General features: G+C 43.1%; 1 protein-coding gene across 2 annotated transcripts; it reads left to right on the plus strand.

Annotated features, from left to right (window-relative positions):
* The first annotated feature begins 1,016 nt into the window (after positions 1–1,016).
* Positions 1,017–18,140, plus strand: tbc1d13 (TBC1 domain family, member 13). 2 transcript variants are annotated; one of them, XM_080477152.1, is made up of 13 exons: positions 1,017–1,097; positions 6,328–6,401; positions 6,513–6,553; positions 9,676–9,737; positions 9,990–10,089; positions 12,063–12,145; positions 13,714–13,873; positions 14,874–15,084; positions 15,276–15,439; positions 15,586–15,746; positions 16,140–16,197; positions 16,293–16,398; positions 18,038–18,140. In XM_080477152.1, exons 1-12 carry the CDS (start codon positions 1,075–1,077, stop codon positions 16,356–16,358), a joined length of 1,203 nt encoding a protein of 400 aa, XP_080333278.1. In that variant the 5' UTR covers positions 1,017–1,074; the 3' UTR covers positions 16,359–16,398; positions 18,038–18,140. The 2 variants fall into 2 exon arrangements, with proteins under 2 accessions (XP_080333278.1, XP_080333277.1); XM_080477151.1 differs by lacking the exon at positions 18,038–18,140 and having other exon boundaries at positions 16,293–17,716.
* Positions 18,141–20,072: the final 1,932 nt, after the last annotated feature.

A 20,072-nucleotide genomic window follows, 5' to 3' on the forward strand; every position in this document is an offset into this window, starting at 1 on the left:
CTGGTTTTATTGTTGCCAATCTATTGTTTGTTTATTGTATTTCACTGTTTTTACTCTTTACTCTTTACTGTACTTTTTTATTTTACTCTTTTATTGGAAAGCACTTTGGCCTCAGCCACAACTGTTTTAAAGTGCTGTATAAATAAAGCTGACTTGACTTGACACACACACACACACACACACACACACACACACGCACACACACACATGGTGTGTGTGTACCATACCGGTCGTGTGGTATATTCAGAAGTCACATCCATAGGAGACATTTTTATACTGTGATAACTACTTGTAGATTTTCACTAAATCTTGCAAGACCTCGAGGAAACGTCTCGTGTTGTGAGCTGTAAAATATCTCCACATTCCAGTTCTTGATGAACGGTTAAATCTTTCAACCCCAGAGTCCTCAGTAGTGCTGCTGCTGCTGGGGCTTCTGCTTCTCCTACAGCGTGTAATTCTCTAGTATCTAAGTATTCAGCCTGCGTTTGGTGAGCAGGCTGATCGAAGAGTAATATTACACTTTATTAGAAAAAGGAGAAGGATTGGACCATTACCAGGCAGCGATAAGAATACTACTAACTTTGGAAAGGGGTAACTTACAGTATAGCAAAAGTATTTATTTAGCCAGAAATGTCACGCTTTACACCTGCAGGAAGGAAAATCAGAAAAAGGTGGCAGCCAACTTTGACAATCAACCTTGTGATTGTAACATTCCACAATCTGTGATATTAATAAGTTCAGCTGATATCCAACATGGGAGTGTAGCTCCACTCTTCCTTCAGCAGGAGAGATTACTTTGGCACGACATCCCCATGTGGCTGGGGCAGGACTTGGATTTGAGGCAGTACTGCCCCCTGGTGGATGTGGTGAGACTCGGTTGAAGTGGGGAGGCGGGCAGCCTGTAGATCCTTGCAGATTATCTCTCTCTCTCTCTCTCTCTCTCTCTCTCTCTCTCTCTCTCTCTCTCTCTCTCTCTCTGTCTCTCTCTCTCTCTCTCTCCCCCCCCCCCCCTCTCTCTCTCATTTATTCCTTTCTGGAAGGAGAGTTGGAGGAAAACCCACCGGCCGCCCAGACATGTCTACTGCGTACAGAAACAGGTGAGAAGCATCTAAACACGAAATGTTTCAGTTTTCTATTTTTTTTTATCTATTTTTATCTATTCTGTGTTGCTGTTAGCATCGGATCTGCAAAATAGTCAACATGCAGCTAGCAGCACCCAGCTAACCAAACACAAGCTCACTTCAGGCTCCGAAACACTGACGGCACGGAGGATGATTTTCTCCTCCACGCCCGAAAACGTCCCCATTTAGTGTGACATTTATTGAATAATGGCTCGTATTATAAGTTGTCCTCTTGTAATTAGCCGCGCGAGCTACCCGTTAGCACGTCAGCTGACCCGCACTTCCCCCTGGTAGCTTAGCTTAGCTTAGCTTCCAGCTGCAGGATGTGCCGCTGTCAGCACGGAGCAAACAAACCACACAGCTCAGGACTTATTCCCCCTTCGAGGCTGCGTCAACCCCCAGTCGCCCAGCTGTTAACAGTCATCGCTTGGAAAACTGTTTTAAATACCATGCAAACGCCTTTCGTCTGCTCGCAGCGGCTATGCAAATACAGTCGGCATGTAAACAGCTCAGCCCAACTGCCTGCTCCCTTCCACAGTTTTCCACTCATAACACAACATTTCTTTAACACGGTACACGGGATTCCTTTCATACACAACTGAATTCAGAATTATATCTAGTGCTGTGACTTTATTCTATTCGGTTATTTATTTTTCTTGAATTTTATGCTTCTTAAAGCCCTCAAACTATTGATTTAGATAGTTGCACAGTGTTTTGAGAATGAACTACCGATCCTCACACGTTTCACACTTCAGATTCAGTCGTTTTGAATTTGCGGAACCTGATTGCTTATGTCTTGCAATATGTATATTGTCATTGTTCCTGTTGCCATAAACGTGTGATCTGCTGTGCAGCCCTAATGATTATACACAATTAATCTATATCACTAACAGATAAAAGTGGTGCAGTGGTTAGTGCTCTCCTGTGTGGGTTCAAGTGTGACGTGGGGCTTTCTCTGTGTGGAGTTTGCATGTTCTCCCGGCGTGTGCGTGGGTTTCCTCCGTGCTCTCTGGTTTCCTCCCACAGTCCAGACACATGCATGTGAGGTCAATTGGTGAATTGCCCCAAGACGTGAACGTGAGGGTGTGTGGTTGTTTGCCCTCGCCCACTGTAGGCTGGGGTCGCCTCCAGCACCCCCTCGACCTTGAACTGGATAACAGGATGGAAGATGGATGGATGGAGGAAAGAATTTAACAAGCACAGCTCAGACAGATGAGGTTACATAGATTCAACTTATACACTGTTTTTAGGAGTTTTCCGTTGTTTTTATTTGTCAAATATTCGGGGCTTAACTAATGTGTAACGGGTCAAATATAATACAAATGCAACAATCACACAATAACATTACAAAAATGAGCCGTAAGCAGAAAATAAAAACAAGTTAACACACTACACCTACAATAATAAACAAACAAACAAACACAAAAAAAGGAGAGATATTTTGACTTTAGCCAGAGGAGCTTCAATATAATGGTCACACTCGCGCGATAAAAATGAAGAGGCCAATCAGATCATCAGTTAAATCCTAAGAGATGGGGGATTCTCTGTGTAATTGATAAAAGGTTGCCATCATTTATAGAATAATTGTATCTTACTTCAATGTTAGCTTGTTATCTTTTCTAAAGGTATGCGACTGCTCACTTCTGAGAACAGCAATCCAACTGGTATTGCAAGGTCTGACTTCCATTTCAGTGCAATACACTTTTTCACTCGTAAGATTTCTGTCAGCTTGATTGAGTGCCTTTGTGTGAGGTTTCCCAAAACGACACACCTCGGGAACCAATAGAAAAGCAACCCCATGTATTAGATATAAAGCGTCGCAGATCTGCCAAACACTTTGCAGTTTGCTGCATAACCAGTTGACGTTGGACAAAAGGGCCCTCAGCAAGGCCACACCTGAAGCTCATGGGGAGAAGTGTTGTATTAAACCCATGCAGCTTGGAGGGGGTGGAAAAAGTCTGATGCAACAATTTTAACTGAATTAACCTGCAACTTGAATGAAGAGTACATGTAGCAGCATTGCTGCAAAGGTTCCTTTCACAGTCCTGAGTCAATCACTGGGCCTAAATCTTTCTCCCATCTAAGCCTAGATTTGTCGAGTCCAGCTATTGATAAAAAGAATAACAGATCTCCATATACATTAGAGATGGTTTTAACCATTGGTTTAATATCATGGAACAGTTATGCTGTCGCGAGGACTCCTTCTGACAAACAGGGTTCACAGAAAATAGTTCCGTCCGGGGATAAAATATCAAAGTGATGCTGGTTTGGTGATAATCCAGTTGAGATGTTCAGTCTGTCTGTGTCCCCCTGTGATTAAAAGATTACAGTTTTAATTCCTCCATCTTCCAGCGCGATGGCGGCGGCGAGATGGCGGCGCCGTAGTGGTATGACTCACGGTCCGTATTCTAGTTTTATCGTTCATATCAGTAGTTTTGTAGTTGAGACTCACCCCTGATAGCATCCGATGCGTCATCAGTCCATACGGATGTCAGGTTCTCTCCATTTTCTTCACCTTTATGGTATATTCTTCTCTGCACACACGTCTGTGTACAAAATCATTACAAAATCAAGCAACAGCGCCTTCCTGTGGCCCGGCATACTAACTACATCGTTGTTTTCTGTGTCCGCTGCTGCAGTGTAAACGCACTCCTTTTTTTTTTAGCGGATAAAGTGTTGTCACGTGAAATGTTGTCATGTAAACAGGGCCTGAGTCATTCCCTAACACAGACAAATGCTTCGCCACCATTACCAGCATCACCATCCTCCTCATCTTCAACCTCTCTCATACCTCCACTGAGTCCCGGGAGCATGTTGGGACAGAGCTGTATCTTCTAATCAGATTATGGATCCACTTCTCCTTGACACAGTGGTTCCCAGCCTGAAGCCTGATTGAGGCAATGCTATGTGTCTGCAGGCCCGGAGACAGCAGTGTAAGGACCTGCAGTCATAGGACCCGCACTGGTCCTACACCGGTGGCGGTGGTGGTTTTTCAGCAGCAGGGACTGGGAAACTGGTCCAAGTTGAGGGAAGCATGGGTGGTTCTAAATACAGGGATTTTCTTGAGCAAAACCTGCACCAGTCTGTGAGTGGTTTGAGACCAAGACGGAGGCTCACGTTCCAGCAAGACAACGACTGCAAGCATACTGCTGAATCAACACGTTACTGGTTTAAGGGGAAACATATAAATGTGTAGTCACAGCCCAGACCTCAATCCAATTGAGAATCTGTGGTCAGAGTGAGAGATTGCTGCTCACAAGCACGAACCATCAAAATTGAATGAGCTGGAGCAGGTTTCTCTTGAGGAATGGGCTAAAATCCCAGAGGCAAGATGTGGCAGCTCATAGAGACTTATCAAAAAACACGTGCAGCTGTGATTGTTACAAAAGGTGGCTCTGCGAAGTACTGACGTTAGGAGGGTGAATAGTTATGCATATTGACATTTTCTGTTATTTTGTCCGAATTGTTGTTTGAAGCTGTGTTGTTGTTTTTTTTACATTGAGAAGCAAAGTTGTAAATTAAATTATGCAAATCCTCAAACAATCTATTTTAATTCCAGGTTGTGAGACAACAAAACAGGAAAAAAGCCAAGGGGGGTGAATACTTTTGCAAGGCACCACCAGTTCTTTTTGTTTCCACTGCATAAGTCTGTACTGGTCCAGAGCGAAGCACTGATGCGTCAGCGGAGTTATCAAGACCGAAGGAAATCCCATCTTTCTCACAACAGCCTTGATTAATTTTTTTTTTTTTTAAAACGCAGTGGACACATAATTAAAGCTGCAGTGGACTGAGGCTGAGACCTAGAACTTCCTCGCTCTGTTCTGCAACCGAGGTCCATCAGATGTTGGAGTTAGCCTCTCGAACCAAGCCTGTGTTCCAGGAAATACAGCATGAGATGGCTGCAGCAGTTTACCAGCGGAAGTTCTGCCAGCTCTTCAAACAAAATTCTGAAGTTAAAAACGGGACTATAGGTTATTGTTGCGTGAACGGCTATGTACGTGAGCAGATGAAAAGAATAACTGAAATTGTGTCTTCAAAATGAACTATACATTTTTTTGAAATGTTTGTTGACATGACCAGGTCTTGTTCTGGGTCGCCTGGGTAGGAGGCAGGATTTTATCAGTGAGCCACAATGGCTTCATATGTAATGTAGATTCTTAGAAGGCTTTTAGGGTTATATATAATAGATGCAATGGCGTGCTGACGTTTTACAGCGGTGCAGTGACGCGGCTCTCACTTGGCTCCTTGTCGATGGAAAAGCAACCGGTTCTTGGCACCAACTAAGCACTAGAACCGGCACCAAACTTGCACCTGGTTCTTCTTGGTGGAAACAGGCTATTAGAGGAAATATGGAAAGCTCCAAAGTAAAAAAAAACAAAAAAAAAACGATCCACGGCCATAAACTTCAGCTGATGCCACCACAGTATGATGAAGGTCTGCAGAGGCACCTCAGTGTCACACCCCTTTTGCAAGGCGAGGCAAATTCTTTTATAGAGCATCATTCAAACACTAGGCAATTCACAGTGCTTTACAAAGAAATTAAAGAAATATAGAATAAAGAAATACATCAAAGCTTTAGAAGAAATGAAAGACCTACATTAAAACAAATAATGAAGAAAAGTATAATAAAAAGGTAAGAGATTTATTAAGATTAGTTTACTAAGTAAGTAGGGTCTTTTTTTTTATTCAAAAGCCTGTGCATATAGGAATGTTTCAAGTCCTGATTTAAAAGAAGTGTGTGTGTCGTGCAGTTCTTGTCTCTTTGTGCTGAAAGTGCATGTTTTGTGTGTCCAATTCAGTGTAATGGTGCTTTGCACACACGTTCAAAACTCGGAATAATCCTTCATTGGAAAACCTTGGACTGTAACTTTTGAGTTGATTTCAAATCTGCAAGGATTGAGGATTCCTCAATATAAAGTATTTTCTGTGGTTTCTGTGTGAAACACAAACTTGAGAGTACATTTCATTCACTGAAGGTTTATACACACAGGCAACACCGTGGCACAGGTGGAAAGGGCCCCCCCCAAAAAAATACACGTCACAAGTAAAACAAATTATTAATTGGGCAACTGAAACGCACCAAAAGTCTGAAAAAAGTGAAGCATTACATGATTTCAGATAGCATTTGTTATCTTGAAGGTTGGTGTTAATAGAAATGCAATGATGACAAATGATTTTAGTTGTAAGACTTCCTTCTTTTCTTTAGAATACAGGAGTTCAAAGTGGCCTTAAGTGAGGAAACCATTAACCTGAAGACGCTGAGAGACCTGTGCTTCAACGGTAAATCTCTCTTTCACAGGTTCTTCTTTTTTAGTTTGCAGTGCTGCTGCGTTGTACTGCTTTTTTGATATAATTTCTTTGACCATGCTTCTTCTTCTTCACTCATTTCAGGAATACCCTTTGAAGGAGGCATACGTGCACTTTGCTGGAAAGTAAGTCATCCTTCCTCTGTTAGGAAATATCTGCTTCAAGGCTCCTCTCTTTCATCAAAACACAGTCAGACATCAAACTGAGGGTTTACACTTGTTTGTATTGTGCGTTTCGAGCTAACCACTTGAGTTGGGATCGTGTTGGTACCTCTACGTCACTTCCACTAAATGGCACGGCGTACAGTTATGGGTCATCCAGCTTGCTTTGGACGGATCCTCTGCCCAGACCGTTATAAGGCTCAGTGTCTCTGCAGACCTCCAGACACAGACTTCCAGATCCAAGTTCATGTTGGAAAGACAGTACAGCTCAGACTGGCACATTCTCCTCAAGGAAAACACGGCGTGCACTGCTGATGTTTATGTATTATATATGACACATTTTCTTGTGAGCCCACTGTCCCGGGACGCTTTTGTGACGCATGTTGTTCACACTCCAAAGACTGGCCCACTGGTGTCAATTTACAAAAATTAATAAACTATAATTTTCTCAAGCAGTTGCAGGATGAATGTCATTTTAAATGCTTTGAAGCAACAATCTGTTAACAACACTTCAAAAGACTGAAGACAGTCTCTCTTCAGCTAATAGTGTCAATGTGACAGAGAGTAAAATTTGTTCTCAAACGCTGACACAACCTGTCCTCGTGTGAAGAATAACTACATAATGACGTTACCACTGCCTATCTTTAGAGACGGACCCTAAGATCTTGTTTGAGGTATGTGATAAACTCAGAGGAAATACTGATGGCATTATCGGCTCCTGAGTTTTGGTAAAACTCTCGGCAAGAGTTGGGAGCTTCCTCTTTGTGTAGACTGGATCTTACTAGTCATGAACCGCGAGACTACTTTCGCTGAACGGAAAAACTGGTTGAACACTATTAAAGAAAATGAAGAAATCCATTAGAAAACAGTCCCAATCAAGCACAATTATTGTAGACATTTCTCTGGAATATATTGTATGTATTAAAACGCATTTGAAGCCTTTAATCCCAAAGTGCATCTTTAAGTGCTGCTCAAGTACGAGGCTGATGCGCAGCTAAGAACAGCTAAGAGATGATTGGTACATGAAGAGCTCACTTGCAATACTTTGTCCCTGATCACACACTCCTAAAACAACCAAATCCTTGTCTTACACAATTTTTCTTTTTTATTGATCAATAGTGCAAATTGTCATCTGATCTGAACGGGTGGTTTTCTGGTTGATGCTAATGCCATTCAACAGGATCAGTTTCATTACATCATAAAAAAATAATGCTGTGCATGTAAGCTTTAATGCTTAAATAATGTGTTGGTCCTGCACTTGTGTTGTTGGGTTGTCCTTTTGATACAATCACAATTTGAAATTAAAGCCCCATTTCCACTGAACAAAGTGTGACAGGACTGAACAGTACGGTATGGCAAAGCTGACCCAGACCCAAATCTGTTGCGCATTTCCACCGCAGAGGGTACGGTTAGAATGTATGTGGGATTGTGAGCGCCGCTGATATCGTTATTACGCAACGGTAGTCTTAGCTGGTGGCGGGCCGCCTCCAAGCTCCAGTCCTGGCCTGGCCGGTCCGGTTACAGCCGCAGTGCCTGCACCTGTCGCATCCGCTCTTTCGGGACCAACACGGACGTTACGGCGGCAGCAAAAAGAAAAAAAAACAGGTTAACAAAACAACCAGTGCACAGCAAAGTATGTGAGCAACAACGGAAGATTCATACAGCCAGTGAGACATTTAGATATTGCTGGCGTGTTAAGAGTGACATAAATCATTGACCAATCAGCAGACGGCTTATTGGACCCGTTCTGTAGTGTCGGGTATCCTAACGGAAGGGTGACGAAAAATCTTAACCCTTTAGTAGAGTTCTTTCTGTACCATCCACAACTTTTGAAGTGGGGACGCACGAAAACCCCGAACCATACCACCGTATTTTGTGCAGTGGAAATGGGGATTAATAGTACGATATTATGTTTCACTTAACTTGTTTGGGGAGATGGCAATTGATAAAGTTATTGGATGCGACGCCGTCACGTGAGGGCTCCGAAGCGAGAAAGACGGCCTGCCGCACACCATGCCAGCTGGTCTCAAAAGAAACGCTTGATGTCCAGTACGACCTGCCTGGATGGAAAAAAAATTTCAGAAACAGCCAGAGTTATATATTAAAGTTTGAAAAGAGATTAAAGACAGTTATTCTCTCACTACTGACATGTGGTTGTCAGTTAATGTGACACCATTTATGCCGCTGACCGATCACACCATTACACCTGAGTGGAAACTTGAATCTAAATGCCTCCAGACAACTTATTGTCCTGAAAGCCGAACGGCGGACCATCTTGCTGCTGCGCTCGGAGACGCTTCAGGACTGACGACTCGTTCAGAATAAACGTTTACAAATACATTTCAGCTCCAAAGGAAGAAAACGGAGACTATTTTTCACGTTGGACATTTCATAAATAAATAACAATATAATATTTATTGTGTTATGTGGTGAAACGTTTCACCTATTAACGTCATGACTTGTGTCATTATTCCAAGAGACGTGTGTTTGAATGAGGAAGCGGTGTGGACCCAAAGGGATTTTTAATTAGTTGGGGTAATACTGTATATGGGAACATGTGGGGAAGGTTTAACAGTGTCAAACTGTGCATACGAACCAACTCTACTGCACAGTCACTGCCACATCTGCTCTGGTGGATAACACTGTTAACCAAGGTAATAAAGGAGGGACTGTCGGACGAGTCCACATAAAGCAGTGTGGAGAGTTACATAAGTGAAGGGTGATGCCACTCACATGTCTGTGTGTGTGTGTGTGTGTGTGTGTGTGTGTGTGTGTGTGTGTGTGTGTGTGTGTGTGTGTGTGTGTGTGTGTGTGTGTGTGTGTGTGTGTGTGTGTGTGTGTGTGTGTGTGTGTGTGTGTGTGTGTGTGTGTGTGTGTGTGTGTGTGTGTGTGTGTGTGTGTGTGTGTGTGTGTGTGTGTGTGTGTGTGTGTGTGTGTGTGTGCGCGCGTGTGCGTGTGCGTGTGCGTGCGTGCGTGCGTGCGTGCGCTTTAATAGGATCACAAATTAAATGTGACTAAAGAAGACAACCAAACATATTGTGTTTCTAAATTGTTAGTTTGTTTATAGTTTTTTTTTTTTTCAACAGATCCTTCTTAATTATTTACCCCTTGATCAGACGTTATGGGAGTCATTCCTCAAAAAGCAGAGGTAAGTACACCCCGGTGCTCCGCTAAAACTAAATAAGAGAGAAAAAAATGTTGCCAAAAGCAAACCAAACACTGACACTGATAGTTTTGATGAAAAATGTAAGATATTAGAGGAAGTACGTTGAAAATATCAAGTGTTCATTACTGTCAAGAAAAAGCAGCAGATCCTCGAGTCTTAGGAGATGAAGTCAGTTACAGTTTTGTTTACTGTCCATTTATAAGGTTGAATACTTTCCTTCGTCATTTGTCACAGGGAGGTGTACTCGCAGTTCCTCAAAGAAATGATCATCCAGCCTGGGATTGCCAAAGCCAACCTGGGGCTTTCCAGAGAGGACGTAACAATGGAGGACCACGTGAGTGCAGCAGCGAGCTCCAAACCCAACCTGAAGTCCACAGGGATCAGTCAGGAATCAGCCTTTCACTTCGCAGGGTTCACACGGTCATGGGAAACCTTGAAATGTTATGGAAATGTAATTTCCAGGCCCTGGAAAGGTTATTAATTTGTATTTTTTGTTTATAGTTTTGGAAAAGTTATGGAAATGCAGATGGCATGATAGCTACCTAGGGTAGATATAATCCTAATTATTATTTTCAAACATTATTAATTACCGATTGTGATATTTCACTGGTGTACAAGAAGCACATTCAGTGATTTCCGCCTCTGGTGTCATGGCGTTTTAACTTCTCTGCATGCGCTGCAGCCAACATAAAACTTAGATGCAGTAAACATACTAGGAATAATCATGATAAAAACAGTTACTTTGTATTGCATTTTTTCTTACATGAATTTGGTTTATTTCGGTTGCAGTGCAAAAGTTTAATTTTGCGCATTCACTTTATAGTGCTTCAAAGTTCAAGCCGAGGTTTATTATTTGACATGTGATACGTTTCCCAACCGCACCGCAGCGAATCTGGCTCATGTGCAGTCGTTGAAATCGGACCCAAGTTGGGCTCGGACCGTATTTTCCACGACACCGGGAGCCTCGCTACACCAACGCTGGGAGCAGCTGTGCTGTGCTGTGCTGTGCTGTGCTGTGCTGTGCTGTGCTGTGCTGTGTCTGTGCCAGGGAGGCGGCTTTTAAAATACCAGTTATTGTTTCAAAGACATGATGCTCAGTGCCAGTTGTTCTGTCAAACATTCGACACTTCCAACATGGACGAGGCTGCGCTTGTTGGCCACGTAAAGAGGAAAAACGCCGCAGCGCACATCAATAATCAAATTTACTGTGAGTTTTGTTACTCAGGTTTACAGCTGTGGGAGTGTTTAAGTTTTTTTCACATGAAGTGATGCATATTCGCACTTCCTAGTTACGGAGAATTGTCAACAACAAATAAGGTGAAAAGGTGCATGATCCCAGTATTATTTTTGTGATTAATTATTCTGCTGAAAATTTTTGAATATCAGTTGTTTTATTATTTTGGTCAAAAATGAGCAGATGGAAATGCACTGCAGTTATTTATATTTTGATACAGCAAATATTTCCTTATTGAGGAGCACCTTATGTTTGAATACTGATTTCAGTGAAGTTTGGTCACAGATATTTGTTGAAAAGTTATGAAAAGGTCATAGGTGAACAGGTGTATGAATCCTGACTTTGTTTTGCTCAACATCTATTCAAGAACCTTCCACAGCTGTACTTATGTCTCGTGTTTCTCTCTGAATCCTTTGTTGGGACTTTTTGATGGGAAACTACAATCCCTCCACAGCTTTAGCCAAGTTTACACAACAACATTTTAAAGTGACAACAGTAAACTCTTCTTGTGTTTTGGAGGCCGCCTTAAGTCCCTGAAAACAGTAGTAATAGTTAATTATTCGATCAACCAAATACACTGAGTGACACTGAATTTTGGTGTTTTCATTATCTGTAAGTCATAATCACCAACATTTCAAGAAATAAAGGCTTGAAATGTTTCACTCTTGAGTCATGAGCCTATATCATATATGGGTTTGACTTTCTGAAATGAGTGACAAAATATATTGAACATTTTCATGATATTCAAATTTTTTGAGATGTACCTGTAATAAGCCAAGTGATATATGGTTAGTACTGATCTGATTCTACACATTATGCCAATATTTTCAGCTAATATTGACCTCAGGATATTTACATGCAGCTTCCAACTGAGCTTTTCGTCAAAAGTAATTCCTAGAAATGTATTCACACGCACTTGTTCAATTTGTTTACCATTCATTTCAATGTGGGTTTGACTGTTACTATCCCTGTCTCCAAAGATGACATGTTCAGTCTCAAAGTTTATCTGGTGCAAAAACACATCAGGAAGAGTGAATTGAATATGCATTTGTTGTTTATTCTTTTCTTTTCAGCCCCTGAATCCAAACCCAGACAGCAGGTGGAACACGTATTTCAAAGATAATGAGATTCTTCTGCAGATTGACAAGGATGTGAGGTAAGACTTTAGAAAAAAAAAACACTATCTTAGAACAGGGCTGCATGATTTTAGTAAAACAATATGACTTGCAGTAAGCAAACGGATACTTATTTATATGATGTTGACACATTTAAGCTTTAGGAATTGTTCTTCTAAATACCAGTTTTATTTATTTTCTGAGAGATGCAACTCCATTCTTTTTTCTTTTTTTCTCCTTGGCATAATCAAACGTCTGGATAAATACAGTAATGTATTCTGTCATATGTAGAGTCTCTGGATTCTGAGTCTGATGTGAGGCATCAGGATCGTTTGAGGACTCGGTTTGATTGCATCTGCTTCTTCGGAATCGCGCTGTTCCCTTTGTTTGTTTACTACCCAGAATGCAATGCTCTATACGTCACATACTCTCGCTCTATCCGCTGGACAGTCTGCTGATAATTCCAGACATTGCCTGACTATGATATTTATGATGTTTCTTATGTTTTTTTTCTATGCTTTATGGTGTTCTTAAGTTTATATGCTTGCCTTCACATGAACTACTCAGGCCTCGTCCACACAAACCAAAACTAATCTTTTTGTTCCCCCCAAAAAATTTGGTCCACATGCCACTATGAACACAGCTCAACACGATGGCTAAGGACATGTAGTACATATGCCAGGCCTTCAGGGGTGCTATGACTCACCAAAAATGCAAAAGACGACAGATGACATAGAAATATAGAAGCTGACTCCTGCTTATCGACCTCTATAACTCTGAGTTATATAGGCCTATGCTCCTGCTCCTCCTCTTGATAGTATCAGTAGTTTCTGCAGCGCCATCTGGAGTATGTAGTCTGTTTGGTTATTAGGTGACATCGCGGACCGCTGTGGGGGGAGAGGGTGGCGATGACATCATCGTTTTCCGCAGATGTGAATCATCTTTGAGTCTTGGCGTTTTAGAATTTCCCCTCTCTGGGACCCATGTTAAAAATAAATAAACGTTTTCAGGCTCCTCAAACGCAGCCTCGTATGGATGATCGGTTGTTCTCATGTGGACGGCGGCTTAGTGTGCTGCTTTTAAATTGCCCCATGGCGATAAATAATGTTTCCTGAATCACGTTCACACTGTGAACCGGAGTTCACTTCTTTGATCCAGATCAGATTCCGGGGAGCGTTCACACCTTACCAAACGAAGCAGACTTTCCCTTAAATGAACTCTGGTCCGGACCAACAGTGCTGCTCTGAACGTGGCCTTAGGGTCCACCGTTATCTTTAAACTTTGTCGGGTATTGAGAAACATTCCTAGTGAGTGAACTATACAGTACAATTGCATATGTACATTTATTCATCATTACTTTATAAAAATGATTGAATTAAATTCTGTTATAAAGAAATGAAGTTTCCAACTCTTCGACTTACTTTTAATGAGCCCATATCAGTTCTTGGAAAACATTCCCCATGATGTTCCGTGCATGAGCCTGGTGGTCCGTGCATGTTCATGATAACAACCTGTCATTGTGTGAGGGGACAAAACAAACCTTGTTTTGTAATTTAAAGGTATTTGAGTTGCTCACGGAGAAGAAAATAACAGCATTGTGTGTTTGCAGGCGGCTCTATCCAGACATGGCGTTCTTCCAGCGACCCACAGAATACCCCTGCCAGTTGATCCTGGACCCTCAGAATGATTACGAGACGCTGCGTCGACGAGTGGAACAAACGACCCTGAAAGCACAAACCGTAAACCGTAACCGCAGTGGAGTCACCAACGTGAGTCATGACCTGTGTGTGCTTTTTCCTTTACAAAATGGTGATCCTCCTCCTTTTTATTATCCCGGATGAATCGTCCTCAGAATGCTCACTCGTTTGTTTGCTTCAGAGCTTCTCAATATGCACAAATGCTGAAATAAGTTTCTAGTTTTTAGATATCCTGATAATACAGAATTAGAATCTTGTCCATGAGTCTCTGTCGGTGTGTTTAAAATCACGTTTCCAGCCTTGGACTTGCTGTTTGCCAGCAGCAACATATTTCTGATGATTTGAAACGCTGAATTATTCTGGAGGAATGCAGTAAAGTAGTCTCAAAGAATTTGTTCTTTCACATAGGTTCAGGGGTTGCTGACACACAGAACAGGTCCTTCTTACAAGTACCTGTTCGCTCTGCTACACGCTGACCGTCACAACCATGGAGGCTGTTTTATTGTCCATGATGTCACTCTCCTCTGACCTCCACCTTCAGATCAGACTCTTCTTCTCCACCTCTACAGTCACTGATCTCTCTGTGGCTCTCACACTATTTACAGCGGTGACGACGTGCTGCTGATCACTTTTGTTAGTGATTCCACTACTGTGACACCAAATAATATCATCTACTGACCTCCACCTCCTCCATGACTATTTCTCGCTCCGTTAAAATTTTGTTTTCTTCGTCCTTCCTGTCAGGATTTAGCGTCAAATGCCGGCGATCAGCAGGCTGATTGAGATGCAGAAATATTGACGAGGAACTTTGATTTGGCCATTTATGGTAGAATGTGGTTGTGTTGAGGAGGGATATGAACTGTCAACCTTCCAGGGGGACTGAGATCTATAAAAGGAAAGTGTGTGCATGGTTTAACCAATCCCAAAACTTTTTGGGGGCACGCCATTTTCAGCTTTTGACCGCACAAACATTTTTAGTAGGAATCCTACCAATGTTTTATAAATGAGGCCCCCTTGGAGTGCGACACACCTCAGACGCTCTGACAATAACAAATGTGTCGTGTTCCACCAGGTCAGCTCTCCTGGAAAGTCTTTGAACCTTTATCCCTCCAATGAATATGAAGTGCTCCCAAATGGCAGTGAAGCTCACTGGGAGGTGGTGGAGAGGATCCTCTTCATCTACGCCAAACTCAACCCGGGGATCGCCTACGTCCAAGGCATGAATGAGATCGTCGGGCCAATCTACTACACTTTTGCCACAGACCCTAACAGCCAATGGAATGGTCAGTGTTACTCGTCTTCAAATAGAGTCGGTGTATGGTTAAAGCTTAGTGCTGTTTGGTTAAATAAAGTCAGTTTCAGGAAGTTTGTGGGTCATAGCTTGGAGCTCCAGTCTTGTCTGAGACATTGTTTGTATGTGAGAAGGACACATGGACTACATGTTCTTTTTTCCCTATTGACTCTGCTTGCACAGAGCACGCAGAAGCCGATACCTTCTTCTGTTTTACCAACCTGATGTCGGAGAACAGGGATAACTTCATCAAGAGCCTGGACGACTCGCAGTGCGGCATCACCTACAAGATGGAGAGCGTTTACTCCATGCTCAAACAAAAGGACATGGAGCTCTATCTCAAACTGGTGAGCTCGCTCTACTCTTCTCGTCACATTAGACACTAACGCCCGACTCCGCGGCAACCTGCGAGTCACCTCAAAGCTCATCTTTGTTGACGCTGAAAGAGCGCCAGGACAATAACTGACCCTTTTCGTCTGCTCCATCGACACAGGAAGAGCAGAACATCAAGCCTCAGTATTTCACATTCCGCTGGCTCACCCTGTTGCTATCTCAAGAATTCCTGCTCCCGGATGTCATCCGCATCTGGGACACCCTGTTCTCCGACCAGGACCGATTCCACTTCCTCATCCTGGTCTGCTGCGCCATGCTCATGTGAGCCTGAACAGTCACGCTCCCATTTTCCCCTCCAGCTCCCGATGTGTTTACATGGACACAGATCATGTGAAGCAAAGTCTGACAGGAGTAAAAACGCTTCATGTAAACGCATCTATTAAAACATTCTGATCTGATAAGGTCCATTCAGAGAGAAAGAGGTGGTTTATGCTGATCCTCATTCTGATTGGTGGCCATTTGCACTGCCACTTCACTCATGTGTTGCAGTACAATAACCTATTCTGTACAGCAAGCTGATCATTCTATTCAGTGTTCATGTAATCGGGACAATCTGATCTCATTTGGAGAGAATTCCATCATTTTGGTAAATAAGTGATCATGTAAACACGTCCTACTGAGCCTGTGACTCATAATCTCTCCGTCTGTTCACAGACTTATTCGTGATAACTTGCTGGTTGGAGACTTCACAGTTAACATGAGATCCCTGCAGGTAGGCTTTCTGTCCTGTTCATCTGGAACATAAATGCTGGATTTTGTGAACTCGCTTTTTTTTTTTTTTATCCTGGAGTATTTTTGTCTCTTCAGGATTACCCCATCTCAGACGTCCACACCATCCTCACCAAGGCCAAAGAGCTGCAGGATAACTCCTAACCTGCTCCCTGCGGGCCTCCTGCCTCTCCACCCACACGTGGTAGGTGGGAGTTTAAACTTTGCAAGCCTTGTCATGTCAGACGTGTGTTGTCGGTGGACTTGATCAGTGAAGAGCGTGGCCAGCCGGCACCAGCCATCGCTCCCTCTGGAGACGCTTCGGTGCAGCGTCTGCACTCACCATCTCAGAGGGACAGAGCCACCGCTGTCGCTCATACTGCTCCAGGAAAACGGCACAGCCAAGACTTGAGCAGAAACCCCACTGCAGCCTGTACAGAGTTGGAGTGAGCTGTCGAGCAGCAGTGCATGTTTGTTCACCCTGTGACCGGATTTCGTTTTTAACTTTTTCATTTTTTACTCTGTAACATGTATGCCTTATCTGTTCAACCATGTGACGCAGGACAACAATATTTTTGGGATCTTCTCAGTCTGAATTATGAAGTCATGGGCAACAGTCAACAATACTTCTGAATGCTTTCATTTGTCTCGGTCCTGTTGCAAAGAAAGCGACTCTTGAATGAAGGGCATTCTTTTTACTTTTAAAGTTTAGAGTTTACATGTGAGTGTAATCAAATTACTTTATATTGGTGGTTCCCAACCTTTTTTTTCCCTATGAATGCGTTGCGCCGTCCATATTGTCTAAATAAAGGCTGTGTCCCACCCCCCAAAATAAACAACAACAAACAATCCCCACAACAACAATACATTAAAATCTCTGCTTGCCAAAACATCACAGTGAAGCCAAGCCCCGAGGACATGCCCACTCTCACCAGCGGAGCGGGTTCTAGTCATACGTTCTAGAAATTGTCCGAATCGTTCCTTCATCTATTGACCACCTTGTGGCAGGTGCAGTTTGGTTTCTGGTACCAGACCGCAGGTTGGGAACCACTGCTTTAAGCAATGGGGGTACTGAAAGGCGAGGCCGTAGGCATCCTTCTGTAATGTAATGCACGTTATTCCTGGTTGTAATGATGCTTCTTGACAACAAATTCTGTAGCAAGTTCTGTTTTTCTTCCTCTTTTTCAATGATCTGTAAACAACATGCAATTGTGGGATGTGAATTTACAGCCATGATTTACATGCTAAATATTCTCTGCTGTTCAAAGCTTTTACTGAGGTTTATTCCAAGATGTTTTCAGTGATGTCAAATTCATTTCTTTCACAAACTTGGCCTCAGTAGTTGAGGAAAAGCGTTGATTGAGTCCATGTCGGGTTTTTAATCTTTGGTGGAGATAATTTAACTCATTTCCACATGTACAAACCATTCTCGGCTCTTCTCATCCCACAGATGTATGCAGTATGCACTTATACCATTTAAAAGGAAAATAAAACCGGCATACCAACAATTCTTGCCAAGAAGCAATGTTACAATGAGGAGATAATCTAACAGTGCGTCTGTTTCACTGCAACGTTTCAAGTCCAATTCTGCTGATGAACATTTAACAACACTAGTGTTACATGGAACCACTGAGTTTTGGTACACACAGTTAAAGTACTCGCTTCTGTATCTTGTAACTATTTTATTAAATTATTTTTGCTTTCACATAAACTATCAAAGAAATACACAAGTAAGAAAAAGAACAAGACCTATACAGACGGAAATGTTTTTGACATTTTGAAGAATGGCGGCAGAAAGCAAGTGATTTCAGCAGTACGTCTCATGACTGAGGTTTGCTCACTAGGTGTGGCTGGAACTTGATGTGATAAGGTCTACAGTGACAACCTGGGCACTCAGAACCCCACCAGACCCGAGGAGGCCCCAGCAAGTCCTCCAGTGACTTCCAGAGGTAGGAACCAGAGAAGACCCCCCTCCCTCCAGCCAGGAGGAGGCACTCAGGGCCCCCGGGCCCCCCCCAAGCTACCACTCCCAAGACCAGACAGAGCAGAGTCCCTGGGCCGAGCAGGCTGTGACCCCACCCAGACCTGAATTGCGGATCCCGCCACACCCCCCCAGAAGGTTGGAGGACAGTAATCGCTCAGTCGCCCTGCATCCCTGCCACCTGCACCATTGCCCCCATCCACCCGCTCCCCCATGACCCCATCAAAACCCTCCACCACCACCAACACCCCCACACATACACATGCCCACACATCTGCACACATCCTCACACTAACACACACTTTCCCATCACCTGGGGAGGAAGTCACCTCAGGCCACCAGCCGGGCACCCAACAGGCCACCTCAAGGTCCCACCCTCCACCGATCCAACTGCACACAGGTGGGAGGGGGGATTTCTCCCTGCGCTTTAGCTGCACTCATCCCGGCCAAGGCAAGGCCGTAGCCGCCACAACACACACACACACACACACACACAACCTTTCATGTGACAACACGTACTCTGTTAAAAAAAAGGGGGTACTTTTACACTCCAGCAGGAGGTTGAGGGGGAGATGGACAGAGGTGCCCCCCCCCCCCACACACACACACAAACACACTGCCCCACCTTGTCGCCGGGTGGCCCGATGTCGAGATTCAGGGCCACGCCCCCTCCGACAGGGCACTGGAAGTAGACCTGGATAGGGAGCCCTCATTACCATCTGGCCCTGGGCAGACCCCCATATATGCCCACCCCAAGGCTTCCCAGCCAGGCAGGACCTAAGCACAGTGACGTGGTCCCAGAGCAGGTTTTTCTATAAGTTTATATTTAGATTAACTTTGGATTTCCAGTTCATGAGGGTCAAGTCTTTTTTTTTTTTTGCCCCGCTTAGGGAGACCAGGAGCATACAGGATTCATTGTTCTCTGTTTTAATCTGTGACATCACCTAACAGGCAAAGTGCAAGTGAGACAGGAATACCTCGGCCCAGGCTTAATGACGGGTCTTCACAGATTCTTTGCCAGAATGTTTGGACTGGTGCACACAGCCACAGTGTGTATAGATTCTGGGAGACCACCTGTGCAGTTTGTAGCAGTGAGGGCCACCTTGAACCTCCTTGTAATGTATGAGCTGTATGTTGGTGTTCTCTGTATCTTGTAACACTAATAAAGAAGGTTTAAGTGCTGAAATGTAAAATGATGCTTAAGCACAGTCAACAAAGATCTTCCAATAACAGATGGGATTAATTCAAACGGGACTCTGGTGAAAATGTTGAACTCTTGGTTGTTGAAGTTTCTAACACATCCTGCCTTATTTTGGCCAAATTAAAGCTCAGAATCCCACTTCTATAAGATTGATACGTTTCTTTGAGAAGGACAGAAGCTTGTGTTTTAAAGCTGACAAGCACGTTGCCACCAATAAATCCTGATCTATTTTGAGAATTTGATTTGTTTGTAGCTGTGTTTTGGTTATTTGTTCAGTCAGTTGGAGATTTTGAAAAGCATCAGCATATTCGATAGGATTCCCTGGCTTTTCCTGGAAGAATGATACATTTCATTCCCTTTGAATTGATGTACTTTAATGCTTCAATTATCTTATGTTTGGAAAAACAACATTAATAATCGGAAATATATCCTTGGACATTTGAGTCATGAATTAATTTACCTTGTAAGTGAAACTAAAAGCATCTACCGAGTGTTGAGCAGATTGACTGGATCCCAACAGCGAGTAACTATATTTTAAGACGTGAAAGAAAACCAAGGAAGCACAAGATTCAAACAAATTGTATGTTTATTAACATAAAGGTCTCTTGTATGTGACAAATTATTTCCCTACAATATCATTAAAAAGACATGTTGCTGAATGGTCTGTTAACCTTCCTAGAAATTCAAATATCAGCCT

Source organism: Lipophrys pholis (assembly GCF_963383615.2).
Source record: "Lipophrys pholis genome assembly, chromosome: 12".
NCBI lineage: Eukaryota > Metazoa > Chordata > Actinopteri > Blenniiformes > Blenniidae > Lipophrys > Lipophrys pholis.

Excerpts from the sequence above, each read along its gene's own strand:
- tbc1d13 (XM_080477152.1), top strand. The coding sequence starts at position 1,075 with ATGTCTACTGCGTACAGAAACAG. Across the intron at positions 1,098-6,327 it reads TCTACTGCGTACAGAAACAG|AATACAGGAGTTCAAAGTGG; the intron begins GTGAGAAGCATC and ends TCTTTTCTTTAG. Across the intron at positions 9,738-9,989 it reads TCATTCCTCAAAAAGCAGAG|GGAGGTGTACTCGCAGTTCC; the intron begins GTAAGTACACCC and ends CATTTGTCACAG.